The following is a 14,950-nucleotide window of genomic DNA, read 5'->3' on the forward strand; positions in this document are numbered from 1 at the left end:
TCTCAGTCAGCAGATAGAACAGGGACACAAACGCTTCTTCTTCCTGAAGAAGCACTAGAAACAGACTAGAAAGGAAATTTGATAGGAGTCCCTTGAACTTTGGTGGCAGAAATGCACTCGTAGGCTGAAATATTAATCTTGCGGTGTGAACGGGGGCACTGTAAGCCACCGTTTGAAACACAAGGAACGCTGAAGCAATAAGGAAAGTGGCACCATTAGCACATTTCTAATTAGTGTGCTACAGCTCAGGGTATGGCTTTTAATATTTCAACAACTATGTGAGGCAGTTAATAGCTATTTCGGCATCTCAGGGCTGAACCATCCATTCAAACTCTGGATGGTAATAGAAACGACCGAAAAACAGCAATGAAAAGCATTCGGTTGGAATCGAACCTTTAGTACCATTCGAAACAGGGAAGACATAGTTCACTCAAAAATGAAAATTCTTTCATTATTCTACGTGTCGTTTTAAACCTGTATGCTTTCATTTTTTTTAACTTCTACAAAGTCGCTACAAAGAGCTGTCACCCTTTCTTCCCTTCTCTGTTGAAATGAGCTACTATCCTTCACCCAAACTGCTGAAACCATCAACTTTCAAGAAGTTTTCTGCTTTCAAGAAGCATCTGAAGACATTTTTTTCCACCAGCATTTAACCACTGTACAACCCTAAATCTTCCTCTTCTCTGCATTTCTCCTCTGCTCTATAGCTTTTTAATAAACGTGGCATTGTATACTGTGAATGTTGCAAAATTGGTTATTCTCTTCTATTGTAAGTGACTTTGGATAAGAAAATGTATAAATGTAAATATATTCTTTCAGTGGAACACAATCGGATGATTTTTTCAAAGCAGTTTATCATACAATCACAGTTGGTATTATTCGCATTTATGAATCGCCATAAATGCACTATAAAATAGTCCAAATTACTTATGCACTATGTTCCATACAATGGATTTGTGTAAGAGACAGACTAAAATTGAAATCATTCACTGCAAATCTTCCCCTACAATGAAGCTCTCAAATGAAATATGGTACCAGCTGTGTGATGTTTGATGTCAGTGAGGTTTGGTCATGAGACACATTACAACAATGATGTCTTTTGATAAAATTGATATCAACATTGACATTGATTTGAGCCTACATGTACGTTTGACTTCAGAAAAATTAAACAGTACACAAGTTAAATGGACGGCTGTCAAGGTGCTTTTTTGCTGGAGCTTGACAGTCGTGATCACAATGATCTGTCCTAGTTTCACCTTTTGTGTTCCACAAAAAAATTAAAGAATAAAAGCATACGGTTTTGGAACGACATGGAATGGCATGAGGATAAATAAATAATGTATTTTCAATTTTGGGTGAACTATTCCTCTAATACTGGCAGTGAAGCACATTCATGTTGGCTCTGTCAGGCTGCGAGAGTTTCATTAAGATAATGCATGAAAGCGCTTCCGTAAGGGAAACTGTGGGCGGATCAGCGCACTGAGCTCTATTTCTCTGTGTGCGATTGACATTTATTGGGGGGATCATAGCCACCAAGCTTGTAATCTGCTGGTGCGTGCATGTTAGTAAGAGGAGACTACAAATGCATAAAAACAAACATACACTGTACATGTGTGCCTGCACACACTTATATACAGAATTCTGTTTTTTTAGCAAACAGCTGATAAATGCAAAGGAAAATCCACCTGATCTCAACCCAGTCGAACACATTTCGATTTTTAAGGTTCTCCATCATCATCATCATTGAAATGCCAAATAAGGGAATACTGTGGTGCTTCATCCATCCAATAGTTTCCAGAGATTTACAGAATGCCAATGTGCATTGCAGCTGCTCTGGCAGTAGTGGTTGCCCAACCTTACTAAGACACTTCATACAGGGTTTTTCCTTTATTTTGTCACTCATCTGTGTATAAAACCAATAGTTCTGGCATTGTGACCAAAATCTTTTACTATTTATCGATTCAAACACAACCCTACAAGCTCATGTTCGTCTCTGAGTGCAACACCCACATCTCAACATCCAATCAACAACCATAGGGCCGTATGAAATCCGTTTCATTTTTTCCCAAATTGTACTTTATTTTTTTCTTTAAATTTTTCTTGATTCCATTTTTTCCCGTTTTAATTTTTCTAGACTCTGTTTTAATGGTTAAATTAAATTGTATTCATCAAAACGCAGGTTTAATTAATTGAAAACATGAAACTTAAATATTAAACAGCAATTTATGACAAAAATTACATTTTTAAGGCCCTATGAAATGTTCAGATCAAATGAACTGCATCAGACTCAAACTGGTTTCTTTATGCAATACTGCACATCTTAGTCTCTTTCTCTCTGTTAGGTTATCAGGGTGCCATGTGCGAGCAGAAGATTGATCTCTGTGCTTCTGGGCCCTGCCACAATAATGCCAGCTGCTACCCACAGGGTGCTGGTTTGGGCTTCAGCTGCACCTGTCCTGCAGGTTTCACCGGACCCACCTGCGCCCAGCTAGTGGACTTCTGTGCCCTCAACCCATGCGCTCACGGCATCTGCCGCAGCATCGGCACTAGTTATAGGTGTCTGTGTGTACCAGGTGAGGATCTCATTGGCCTCCGCTCATAGCTGTGTCTCTCCCTTGCATTCCCTCCAACTAGGTCAGGTTGCCATGGCAACTGCCTCCTGTGTATTGCGTGCTCAGACATCATTGTCTATGAAGTGTGACTGCACCAGCTGTGCAGCCGGATCAGTCTATCCACTGATATCACCCTGCTCCGATGGGACCTAAACGTTCTCCGGTGGGATTGCAAGTAATGCTCAATGTGATGGTGCTATGAAGATGACACTTCTGACGACAAATGCCCGTTCCGGTGGGATTGCTGAGATTTGCACACTCAGTAAACACAAAATGATCATCAGCAAAACAAATGATCAAATGATTTAATGGCAGCATTCTCAGCCTGGGATACTAATTAGTGATGTTTGCAGAGTAAAAGCCCAAAAAAAGGCCAAAGTTTACTCTATTTTTTACACATACACTAAGGCAGTGTTTCCCAACTTTTTTTAGTCGCGGCACCCTTTGGAAATTTTAACAAACTTGTGGCACCCTACAAAATTAATTTTGTCACAATATTTGAATTTCTAACTTCGATGTGATAATTTGAAAAGTATCGATATTCGGTACAACAGGGAAGAACTGCAGAATATAATGTCATACAGATATTTTTTATATTATTAAAATTTTTTGTCCATCAATGGTGGCAATCAGTAGGCTAATTTCTAATGTAGGCTTTTATACATATGTAAACATTATTTAATTACCATTATAACTAGCTATCTCACACATTTTTGCTCACTCAAACTTTGAATTGAATAAAAAATGACAACTCTCGACAGACAGCACCCCGGTTGGGAAACACTGCACTAAGGTATACATACAGTTCATGATGTGTGCATGACGTAAATTTAATTATCAGCATAGAATGCATGTACTGTATAAGCACAGCCCAAACCATGCACATTCTTGCCACAACACTGGTCCGAACTTTTGTTTCCCAGCATGTCTTGATAAGCAGTTGTGTGAAAGTTTTAAGAAATACCCATAACTCTAATTTAACCAAGTAGAAATATATTTTTATCGCTCATAACTTCTGGAGAGAAATAGCACAGACACTGGACGAGGATGAGGCTTTCTAGTGCGCATATGTCAAGCGTTTGTGTTCCAGCACACAATGAAATGGAGTTTACGTAAATTTCACTATCATCATATGCATGTACTGCACGATCACAGCCTGATTTTTCTAACCACACACACTCTGTAAGCTCATGCACACTCATTTTTTTTGCACTAATTAGTTTTTTCACAAGGTGGTAGTGTAGGGCTGTCAAATAAAAATTTGAATTTTGATTATTCCTCGAACTTAAAAATAAAATCCACATTTGAATGCAAAAACGCTGCATTCGAATGTTAGTTGTGCGTCAGGTAGCGTGGCGCTGAAAATGCAATGATGATGTGTCGTTGCTTTTTAATGTTTTTGTTAGTCTATCCAGTTGAACCCACTAGATGCGGCAATGCTGCGGTGCTTATTCAAAACATTGCGGGAAAAGAGAACATCAATGCAGAGAAGATGTTGTTTACATCAAAACTGAAACCAAGCCATTCACACAGAATGCATATTTTGCGCATTTTCTAGAGGGACATCTATCAATGTTGCACTCGCGTCTCACACAACAGAGGCGCATGTTTAGAACGGGTGTGCCTCGCATGTCCTGAAAAGGGAAGCTGCAGACTCTTTGATCGCCCCCTGGTGGCTGGCTGCAGTACAAGTCATAAACCTCGCCCTCTCCATGTAAACGAATGGGACTTGAGTCAAAATAAAAAAATTAATTACACTTCCAATACAATTTTCCGAATGATGGTTTTGGTCATTTAAGGTAGTTGTTATCACGCTGATACATGTTCAACTGTTCGTTTTTGTGATTAGTTTGATTTTAGCTAGTAATTTGATGCTATAAAAACGGGGCATGTCGGTATGGTTGATTGGGTCTGTGGGAGTTTGGGTGGGAGTTTGATACCGCGGCTCCACCCCACGACACTACTGCGCAGACTCTGGGTCCAAACAAATCTCTTCTGCGCAGACTCTGGCTCCAAATTACGTCATTTACTCAAAATGGCAGCGGCCATACTGAGATGCTTTGGCTTCACTTTTCTATAGTGGAAGGAAGTGGAGACGCGTCGTCCATCTTTTTTTTACAGTCTATGGTTTAGAAAGCCATGTAAAATTAAAGTATAAGTTCAACTTTTAAAAAACATGTTTCGGGACTTTATGGCAGGTTTTTTTTTTTCCCATCCCACTGCATCCTATATTCTGTGTGATTGCCTTTCGTCCCTTTGTATTAAACTATGCAGGATGCTTTTTTGTTTATAATTAAGCAACTTAATTATATTTGGTTTATAAACATTATGCACTTTTTCACAGATAGTTATGTTATTTTATTGCTGTAATAAATGTGCATTAGTAATATTTTGTATACAAATTACTTCTTTATCAGAATGATCACCATTCACATGGATCTGCGAAACAACTGAAATTGCTGTATTATTGATACCAGGCCAGTAGTTGGCGGTCACTTTGTAAAGTAACCACATTTTCTGCAGAGAATTGTGTTTGCGCACAATATCAAATGCAGTATACTTTGAAATGCTCTGCGTTCAGTGTTTTTACTTTGATCTTTAGCATCACTATTGCTATTGCTCTTACTTGGGGTTAGCGATTTAAACAGATCCCTTACTCCAATTTTTAAACTTTGAAACAGAACAAAGAAATGGAGCCATTTAATGACGATATCTATGGATCAATATATACAGTGTATATACACAATACAGAGAACACCATTTTTCTCAGTCATCCGTGCCATCAGTTTGCTCCTGCTGACCTCATCCTGTAAACCCCAACTAAACTGAACACTGCTCTCTAGTGGCTCTCTAGGAACATTTAAGGTGAAATACAGCTTAAGCTCTATCGACCACATCTATGACATGCTGTTGATTGCTACAGACAATAATTTTGTGTTTTTCTATCTACTCTCTTAGGTTATCATGGTCTGTACTGTGAGGAGGAGTATAATGAATGCTTGTCTGCTCCCTGTCAGAATTACGCCACATGCAGAGACCTGATCAATGCCTACGAGTGCATCTGCGCCCCACAGTTCACAGGTGCGTTTCATGCACTTGGAGTTAAAAATGTCAGTAAAAAAGACACGTGATTAATGTGTTGTGGGTTATTTCAGGTAAGCACTGTGAGATATATAAGGACCCCTGTCTGAGGCTCAGGTGCCAGAATGGAGGACGCTGTGAGAGTGGAGGGAGAAACGCATCCTGTGTGTGTCCTACAGGATATACGGGTGAATATTAGTGTTTGTTATATATGTATGATATATTTGTGTCTTTGGCTGGGTTCGGAATAACATATTACCATACTACAACTTCTAATATAGGGATTTTGAATCTATTAGAATCCACACACCTCTAAATATGATCATACTTGTGCAAAGGGACAAGGATTTTAAAAGGCAGCTATATATGTTCATGTATACAGTCCCGATTTATATCTATTGTGTAAAATATTGTTTGATAAATATTTGGTTTCTAATAATTAGGTAAATATTTAGCAAAAATAGATAAGAGCATTAAGATACTTTTTTTTACCTGTAGTACTGTAAGTTAGATGTAGTATGTATTTATTTATTTTCATTATCTTTTTATTTATTTTTGATTGTAATCAGCTTTTCTTTTGTGTAATGGTATTTTTTATTTTTTTTTTACCTTTTTTGCCTATAGTACCATACTGTTAGATTTATTTTAATAACAATGATATAATCCACTTTTTATTTTGTGTAATCTTTTTTCATTATTATTTAATTTTACCTTTTTTTTTACTCTGTTTTCTGTAAACCTTTTCATGGACTCCAGTTGGAAAAGCCCTAACTTAATATATTTGCCAATGTACTGTAAGTGCGGAATATGGCACGCTTCACAATATCACGCAATGCATTGCATTCAACTTGACTATCAATTTCCACCATTTGATCAGACAGCCATTATAACATTTTTTGCACAAGTTGGATTAAACATGCAAAATATTTTTTTCATTTTTAAGATAACTTGCTCTTGTATTGTTTTACTGCACAGTATGCAGTATCTATTAGACTAGTATGCATTCCAAACATAGCCATTGTGTATTTTGAGCAGAATGTTGATAGTAGGTCTGTATTCTGCCTTTTTGTCTCTTTGTAGGTGAGAACTGTGAGGTTGACATCAATGAGTGTGAGAGCAACCCATGTCACCATGGCGGCACCTGCATCGACCAATCAAACGGCTACACCTGTCACTGCCCTGTATTTATTTATTTTCATTATCTTTTGATTTATTTTTGATTGTAATCAGCTTTTCTTTTGTGTAATGGTATTTTTTATTTTTTTTTTTACCTTTTTTGCCTATAGTACCATACTGTTAGATTTATTTTAATAAAAATGATATAATCCACTTTTTATTTTGTGTAATCTTTTTTCATTATTATTTAATTTTACCTTTTTTTTTACTCTGTTTTCTGTAAACCTTTTCATGGACTCCAGTTGGAAAAGCCCTAACTTAATATATTTGCCAATGTACTGTAAGTGCGGAATATGGCACGCTTCACAATATCACGCAATGCATTGCATTCAACTTGACTATCAATTTCCACCATTTGATCAGACAGCCATTATAACATTTTTTGCACAAGTTGGATTAAACATGCAAAATATTTTTTTCATTTTTAAGATAACTTGCTCTTGTATTGTTTTACTGCACAGTATGCAGTATCTATTAGACTAGTATGCATTCCAAACATAGCCATTGTGTATTTTGAGCAGAATGTTGATAGTAGGTCTGTATTCTGCCTTTTTGTCTCTTTGTAGGTGAGAACTGTGAGGTTGACATCAATGAGTGTGAGAGCAACCCATGTCACCATGGCGGCACCTGCATCGACCAATCAAACGGCTACACCTGTCACTGCCCCTCTGGGTGGGTCGGCGGAAGCTGTGAGATCCGTGAGTTTACGCCAGACTTCCTAACTACAAACACTACGTAGTTATTGCATAATCGTAAATTATTTATAATTATTTTATTTATAACAAAACACAAATATGATTTAAAATCATCCATGGGGCCAGCAACTTAAAGGGATGCGGTGTTCTTGCTTTGCTTGTGGCAGTTCAGTCATTTTTCCGTGACGACTTAGGCCTCAAGGACATTGTTATGTGTACAGGGGTCCTCTGAGGAGTGACGTGCTCCTGCCTTTTATGGCAGCTGTGACTCAGCACCATTAGCTTCCTGTGAACCTCCTCACGTTCCGCCAGCTCACATCATTGTGGCAGCAGGGAGGGACAGGATGACTGTGACGTGCGAGGAGGCGGAGCCATGTGACTCTCTGAAATAACTGGCCATTCAGAGATTCTCAGGAATATCCCACTGTGTTTATGGGTGTGTGTATGACCTTGCTAGATGACGCTTGGTCTGTGGCTGTTATTAAAGCATTTCATCAGCTAGACTGCTGTTGTAAATGTAAGGATCTGCACCCAGTCACCCAGAACCCCCTAGCAATGCCCCATCCAGAACACCCTAGCAACTTTATAACAGAAGTCCTTAGCAACCACATAGCATAGCGCAAGTTTTTCTCAAGAAGACACCCATTCACACTTTCTTTTCTCTCTTCATTTTCTCAGATCTGCAGTGGAAGATGGCTCAGCCGGTCGACTCGCTGACCAACATGCCACGTCACTCTCTGTACATAATCATTGGTGCTCTGTGCGTGGCTTTCGTCTTGATGCTCATCATCCTCATCGTTGGCATCTGTCGCATCAGCCGTATCGAGTACCAGGGCTCCTCCCGTCACACCTACCAGGAGTTTTACAACTGCCGCAGTATCGACAGTGATTTCAGCAACGCCATCGCCTCTATTCGCCACGCGAGGTAATATATTGTGTTTATATGCCTTTTTTTATGTTTTCAACTGTAAAACGCAAAAGAAGATATTTTTAAAGAATGTTCAGTCTGCTCTTTCTAATACAACTTAAAGGGACAGTTCACCCATAATTACTTGCCCTCATGTACTTCCAAACCCGTAAGGCCTTCGTTTATCTTCGGAACACAAATTAAGATATTTTTGGTGAAATCCAAGAGCTTTCTGACCCTACACTGACAGCATCGCAACTGACATGTTCAAGGCCCAGAAAGGCAGCAAGGACGCGCATCGAAGACTGACAGGGAAGAGAAGAAATTGTTAAATAAAGTCGTTATTTTTGTTTTCTTGCACACAAAAAGTATTCTCATAGCTTCATAAAATTAAGCTTGAACCATTGATGTCACATGGACTATTTTATGGATGTCCTTATTCTGTGCCTTGACCGTAGTAGTTCCCTTGCTGTCTATGCAGCAAGGGAACAGAAAGCTCTCGGATTTCATCAAAAATATCTTAATTTGTGTGATGAACGAAGGTCTCACGGGTTTGGAACGACATGAGGGGGAGTAATTAATGACAGAATTTTAGTTTTTGTAGGGCTGCAACAAATGATTGTTTTGATAATCAATTAATCTAACGTTTATTGGAACGATTCGATTCTTTCACAGATTAATCATTAGGCTTTGATCAATTATTCAGCTTTTGCAGTTCGTTTAAATATTGAATTATACATATTCTATACATTCATATACATATAGAGCTGCTTTATAGCAGAAAATAAAAGTTGTAACTCTAACTGAAATTGACACTGACACTGTTTCTCATGTTTAATACTGTAAAGCTGCATGCTTTAAAGCAGTCTATTGCATAAAGTGTTATACAAATATATAAACGTGATGTGACTTTACTGTAGTGCCAGTTGCAGAACTGGTGCAAACTTATCCAGATCACTATGATCAGATGCTTTCTTAACAGCTGTTTTCTCACCGCTTTCATTTTTGTTGTGTGTTTATTTCGTTTCTGAGAGAAAAATGTGCAGCACATATTTGCATATTCATCTAAACCCTGCTCGCAGCAGCGCTGGGATGTTCGCTAACAGTAAACCACTTCTTGCTTATAGCAAACTTTTTTTAACCCTTAAAGGGATAGTTCACCCAAAAATGAAAATTTGATGTTTATCTGCTTACCCCCAGGGCATCCAAGATGTAGGTGACTTTGTTTCTTCAGTAGAACACATTTGATGATTTTTAAGTCCAACCGTTGCAGTCTATCAGTCGTATAATGCATGGCAATGGTAACAAAATCTATGAGTGTAAATTTTCATTTTTGGGTGAACTATCCCTTTAAGTGAAGTGAAGCGACCTGTGCCGTGAGTATATCGGGGGATTTAAACATGACAGCATTTTTTTTGTTTGTAGTTTCGTAAAACTTTCTTACACTCTACTGGTTCGGTTTCGTTTGCACTTCTGCTGCGTTCAAGTCCTCCTGGGACGTTCGTACTTACGAGTTTACAAGTCGTAATTACGACGTCAGGTGCGTTCAAGTCAGTTTAGTCGGCACAAGATGGCGGTGTACCTTCTTTTAATAAATTACAAGAAAATACAACAGGGTCTGCATTTTTTTACTTGGATTTCAGCTGCGTAACAAGAACATAACCAATTTAAGTTTATAGGACAACTAAACTATCAATTTAAACAAAAATTTACCGTCAACTACAGACGTTGCATCCATCGATTCCGCCATGTTTCTCATTGACACGCCCGCAACTCGGAAACTCGGGGCTTAAAGAAAATTTTGAGTTTCCCACTCGTAATAATGACTTTGTGGTGGCGTTCATGTGCGTTCAACTCGTAAATACGATCTATCCAACATGACTTGAACGCACCATTCTCATAAGCATGTCTTCTTCTATTACTGGATTGCAGCCAAGAGGGCTGAATTACAGTCTTGTACTACAGCGCCACACTGGTCAAACCGGGTCATTGCAGGCTATTAGGCTCATGAGATCAAACAACTATTCAACAACAAAAATGTCCTATTCCTTTGTGTGTGTTACAGGTTTGGGAAGAAATCCAGACCAGCAATGTATGATGCGACTCCCATCAGTTATGAAGATTACAGCCCTGATGACAAGCCTTTAGTCACACTCATTAAAACTAAAGATTTGTGAGGCAATACATCTGCACACACACACACACACACACACACACACACACACACACCGCATACACACAGCCACTGTTGCAGCCTTTAAAATGAGTCAATCCGTGCAGTATTTCTTTCCAGAGAATAGATTTAAAAAATGAATCAAACCTTACAAAAAACTTTTGAAATTGATATATTTTATCATTGTAAACCATGAAGCTTTTAATTCATATCAGGCACTAGGAGTGCTGCACAGAATTAGTTAATGGAATAGTCCCAAACAAATGTGCTTTGTTTGCAGACGCAAATGTTTTGTGGAATGTAAGTAGACGAATAACAAGCTACATTGCAAAATGTGTGTGAGAGGGGGTGTTTAACCGAACCCTTCCACCCTATAGACTCTGATTACAAATATGATAGCAGCAATCCAAGCAAAAGCTGTAGAATTAGGAGTAATAGAGCTCATAGTACAGTTAAACTATAACTTTATACAGAAGAATTAAAAGATAAGACAATGTAGGTTGCCTTACTGGTGCATGGATAGGATCAGTGGTTCGGCATTACTCTGTAACCTTATGTACATTGTTGTTTGCTGTTTCTTTCTTCTTGTTCATTGTGGTCTCTTTTGTGTTATAAACTTGGTGTTAGCAAAGTCTTAAGATACCACTGTCCATGTGAAGGCAGCACAACAAGTGCTTTTAAAAGTAATATTTGGTGGTGTCGTTTCACTTAGTAATAAACTAGGCCTCCTGATCTATATTTCATAGTGTTTTATGGAAGACTTCTCTGTTCCAGTACACCTGCAAAGCTCTTTAAGTTGCGATCACATTTACCGCTGCTCGGCGAAATTTCGCAGGCAAAATCCAGTGATTTCAAGAGGAATCTATGCGATTGGGAGTTTCACATGCAGATTTCACTTGTGTTCAAGTTGATCATGCAGATTCACAGCTTCTGAAGGTGACTTCTCTGTGAGCTGTGTATCATACATCCCTCAGCTATTGAAAATGGAAAATATAATTTGTTTGCCTGCAAAATCTTGTTGAAATTTTGCAAATGTGACCGCAAATTATCAGGGAGAGTTGGAAAAAAATAAAAACCCTTAGAAAAATCTTCGTATGTCAGTTTAGACATACTGTAAAATGCCAATAACTATCAAGAATTTGCTCATAAACAATTTGACAACACAAGAAAACGTCGAAAATGTCAAAATGTAAACAGACATGTGCATGTTTAATAAACCGCCAGTTTATGTGCCATATGGGTTTTGACATTTACTTGATAAAAGAAAAGTTTATGGCATTTACATGGCCTTACATGTTTTCAGATTGTTAAACATAATCGTAAGATTGTGAATGTAAACACATGAATGCGTGAGAGCCATGGAAAATTCAAGAACTGAAAATGCTGCCTGTGTAATGGAAGTTCTAGGGAAAATAATGTGGACAAGTAGGAAACTTTGAAACTTTTAATCTGCACAGAATGTTTATTGGCATTGAAATGGACTTAAAAATAGCCTCCAAGAATAAGATTACCTTCCCCATTAGTATCTACTGAGACATTAGTGAGCCAGTGTATTGGAACAAGTGAAGTGTCTCTGACAGGTCCTGGAGTCTGGTTAAGACCGGTGCATTTCTGCCATGCGCTTCTGGTGTTCCTGCAACGGGTTCCAGCTCTTTCTCCCTCTCTTTCTCTTCATTTGCATCTGGCTGGAGTGGTACACTTTCCATTCATTTCCATATCTATTCATATCTATTGTACTCCTATGGTTATCCTTTTGCTTAGTATAGACAGGTAAAAGTTGCCCTCTGTAGCTGATCTGAGACCAGTTTTGATGCTTTTTAAAGCCTGAATTAAGGAAATGGTTTATCTAAAAATGAATTTACCTCATGTTGTTCCAAAACCGAATTTTCTCTCCTCTGTAAAACACAAAAGGAGTTATTTTGCAGAATGTCCAAGCTGCTCTTTTCCATTCAATGAAAGTACTGGAAAAAGCATCAAAACAGTTCATCTTCATAAGACACATGCACTATATATTCAAGCTGTATGATAATGAGCAGACTGAAATGCAAAATGCTCACCAAAAATCTCTGTCATAGCTTTCAAATCGTGTTTGTAAGTATTAAAACATTCCGCTTTAAGAAGCATTGTGCCATGTCTGGTTTGAATGCTTTCTCTCTTATCTTCCATATCTATTGTACTCCTATGGTTATCCTTTTGCTTAGTATAGACAGGTAAAAGTTGCCCTCTGTAGCTGATCTGAGACCAGTTTTGATGCTTTTTAAAGCCTGAATTAAGGAAATGGTTTATCTAAAAATGAATTTACCTCATGTTGTTCCAAAACCGAATTTTCTCTCCTCTGTAAAACACAAAAGGAGTTATTTTGCAGAATGTCCAAGCTGCTCTTTTCCATTCAATGAAAGTACTGGAAAAAGCATCAAAACAGTTCATCTTCATAAGACACATGCACTATATATTCAAGCTGTATGATAATGAGCAGACTGAAATGCAAAATGCTCACCAAAAATCTCTGTCATAGCTTTCAAATCGTGTTTGTAAGTATTAAAACATTCCGCTTTAAGAAGCATTGTGCCATGTCTGGTTTGAATGATATCAAATAAAACTGGTTCAGGTTTCTTACGGCTGATCTCACTATTTGAATATTTTCAGTTGAACAAAAGGGTGAATGAGAATTGGAAGCTATTTGGGAGACTTTTTGGCAGTTTTACTGTGTTTTGTCCATTTTGGAGCTTGACCAAGGTACATCACCGCTTGGACATTCTCCAAATATCCTGTTTTAGTGTTCTACAGAAGATCAGAAATGAACAGTTTTAAGATTTAATCTTCATCTTTAGGTGAATGAACAGGTTGTGTCTAGGATCAGTACTAACGGGAAGCTTCTAACCAAAGCACTGTTTCTGTTAGATAAAGATAACACCCATTTGGTTATATATGTGGAATGATGTATTAATAAAAGTTCAAGTGAAAGCCTGAAGCCTGTTTTAATGCTTGGATGTTTAACATATGATAAGCGAGACGAGTTACAATGAACCTTAAAAGTACAAATCCTGATGGATGTTTCTAGTAATGAAAGTGATTAGTACATGTTGAAGATATTTAATTGTAGATAAGGAAGCACAACATGTAACTTGATATCACAGGAACAAGACGTTGTGGAAGATGCCGCACACATCAGACGTGTTTTGTTTATCCCAAAGAACAGATGGTAAGTCTCATACACACACAAACATGCTTTATCTCTCCAAGCAGTCCAAACTCATAACCACTTTCCCTGTAGTGCGCAAAGCAAACTTGACATTTGTAAAAGCATTCAGTGTTGCAATCGTGTCTCATGCCTCAAGATGAGAAACGCACACTCAGATGCAGACGGTAAGAGAGAGGATGTGTTTTCCACCGTCAGAATGCCTTTGACTGTCTGCGCATGCAATGTCCTCCAGCTGGCCGTGCCCTTATATGGAGTTCAAATGATGTTCTAGACCCTTCAGTGACCTTGTGTGGGCTCCAGATGTTCTGAAAGTAAACATCTGTAAGAATGGCGTACTGTGATGATGCTCTGGTCACTCAGAAGTCCCCCCACCACAGGGAAGAAAGGACACGCTTTTGATGGCTTTGACCTCTGAGACAGACTGAGGTCCCTTTTGACCCCCTTAAGTGTTTATTTGACCTCTCATTCGACTATAAGCAGTTTCTGGATTAGAATAAAGATGAATACCATTGTTCTACTACATATAGAAAATATAAAATCCTGTAATGTACTCTGATGCATATGCAGCTACAAGATTAACAGAAAAGTACATACAGTATATGATGCCGTTTTAACACAAAAATATTGTGATTGTAAAAAAGATTTAAAATGTGCACTCACATGAATTCGACCGAAAAGTACTTTTTTTTGACTGTGGAATAAATTAATAGGTTAAATATGTGTGAGAGTAAGTGGCAAGCTGCTGCGTCCTTAGCCATTGTACAAACTCTTAAGACCAGAATATAACTTGCACTTTTAAATATTCTCTTTGCATACCAGTTGTGTGGGCTACTATGGGTGTAAAGTAGATATGGTGGTTTAACTGTTTGTAAATCTTGGAAAATCCTAATTTAACACACCATTTATAGACAGGTAGGGTCAGTCTCTGACCTGTGACATCATGAGGGATTCAGAAGGTCCAAGTTTATCACAGGTGGGAATGTCTGTAATTACCCAGAACAAACTCTATCAACCATATACTCTAGCAACACCCCAGCAACTGCATAGCAAGAGCCTAGCAACCAACTAGCAACACTTTATCAAACATCTAGAACATCTAACTGA

At 38.2% G+C, this 14,950-nt stretch overlaps 1 protein-coding gene across 1 annotated transcript in view; it reads left to right on the plus strand.

Moving 5' to 3' along the window:
* The window catches only part of LOC107692522 (delta and Notch-like epidermal growth factor-related receptor), a 31,584-nt gene extending 20,202 nt beyond the window's left edge, over positions 1 to 11,382 (plus strand). Inside the window, exons 8-13 of the mRNA XM_016491605.1 lie at positions 2,343 to 2,573; positions 5,571 to 5,693; positions 5,768 to 5,881; positions 7,436 to 7,567; positions 8,243 to 8,489; positions 10,537 to 11,382. Coding sequence (XP_016347091.1) covers positions 2,343 to 2,573; positions 5,571 to 5,693; positions 5,768 to 5,881; positions 7,436 to 7,567; positions 8,243 to 8,489; positions 10,537 to 10,648 — 959 coding nt within the window. The 3' untranslated portion in view covers positions 10,649 to 11,382. The remainder of the gene's footprint in view (positions 1 to 2,342; positions 2,574 to 5,570; positions 5,694 to 5,767; positions 5,882 to 7,435; positions 7,568 to 8,242; positions 8,490 to 10,536) is intronic.
* The last annotated feature ends 3,568 nt before the right edge of the window (positions 11,383 to 14,950 follow it).

The sequence above is a fragment of the Sinocyclocheilus anshuiensis genome, unplaced genomic scaffold, assembly GCF_001515605.1.
Source record: "Sinocyclocheilus anshuiensis isolate Anshui unplaced genomic scaffold, SAMN03320099.WGS_v1.1 scaffold1082, whole genome shotgun sequence".
NCBI classification, from domain to species: domain Eukaryota; kingdom Metazoa; phylum Chordata; class Actinopteri; order Cypriniformes; family Cyprinidae; genus Sinocyclocheilus; species Sinocyclocheilus anshuiensis.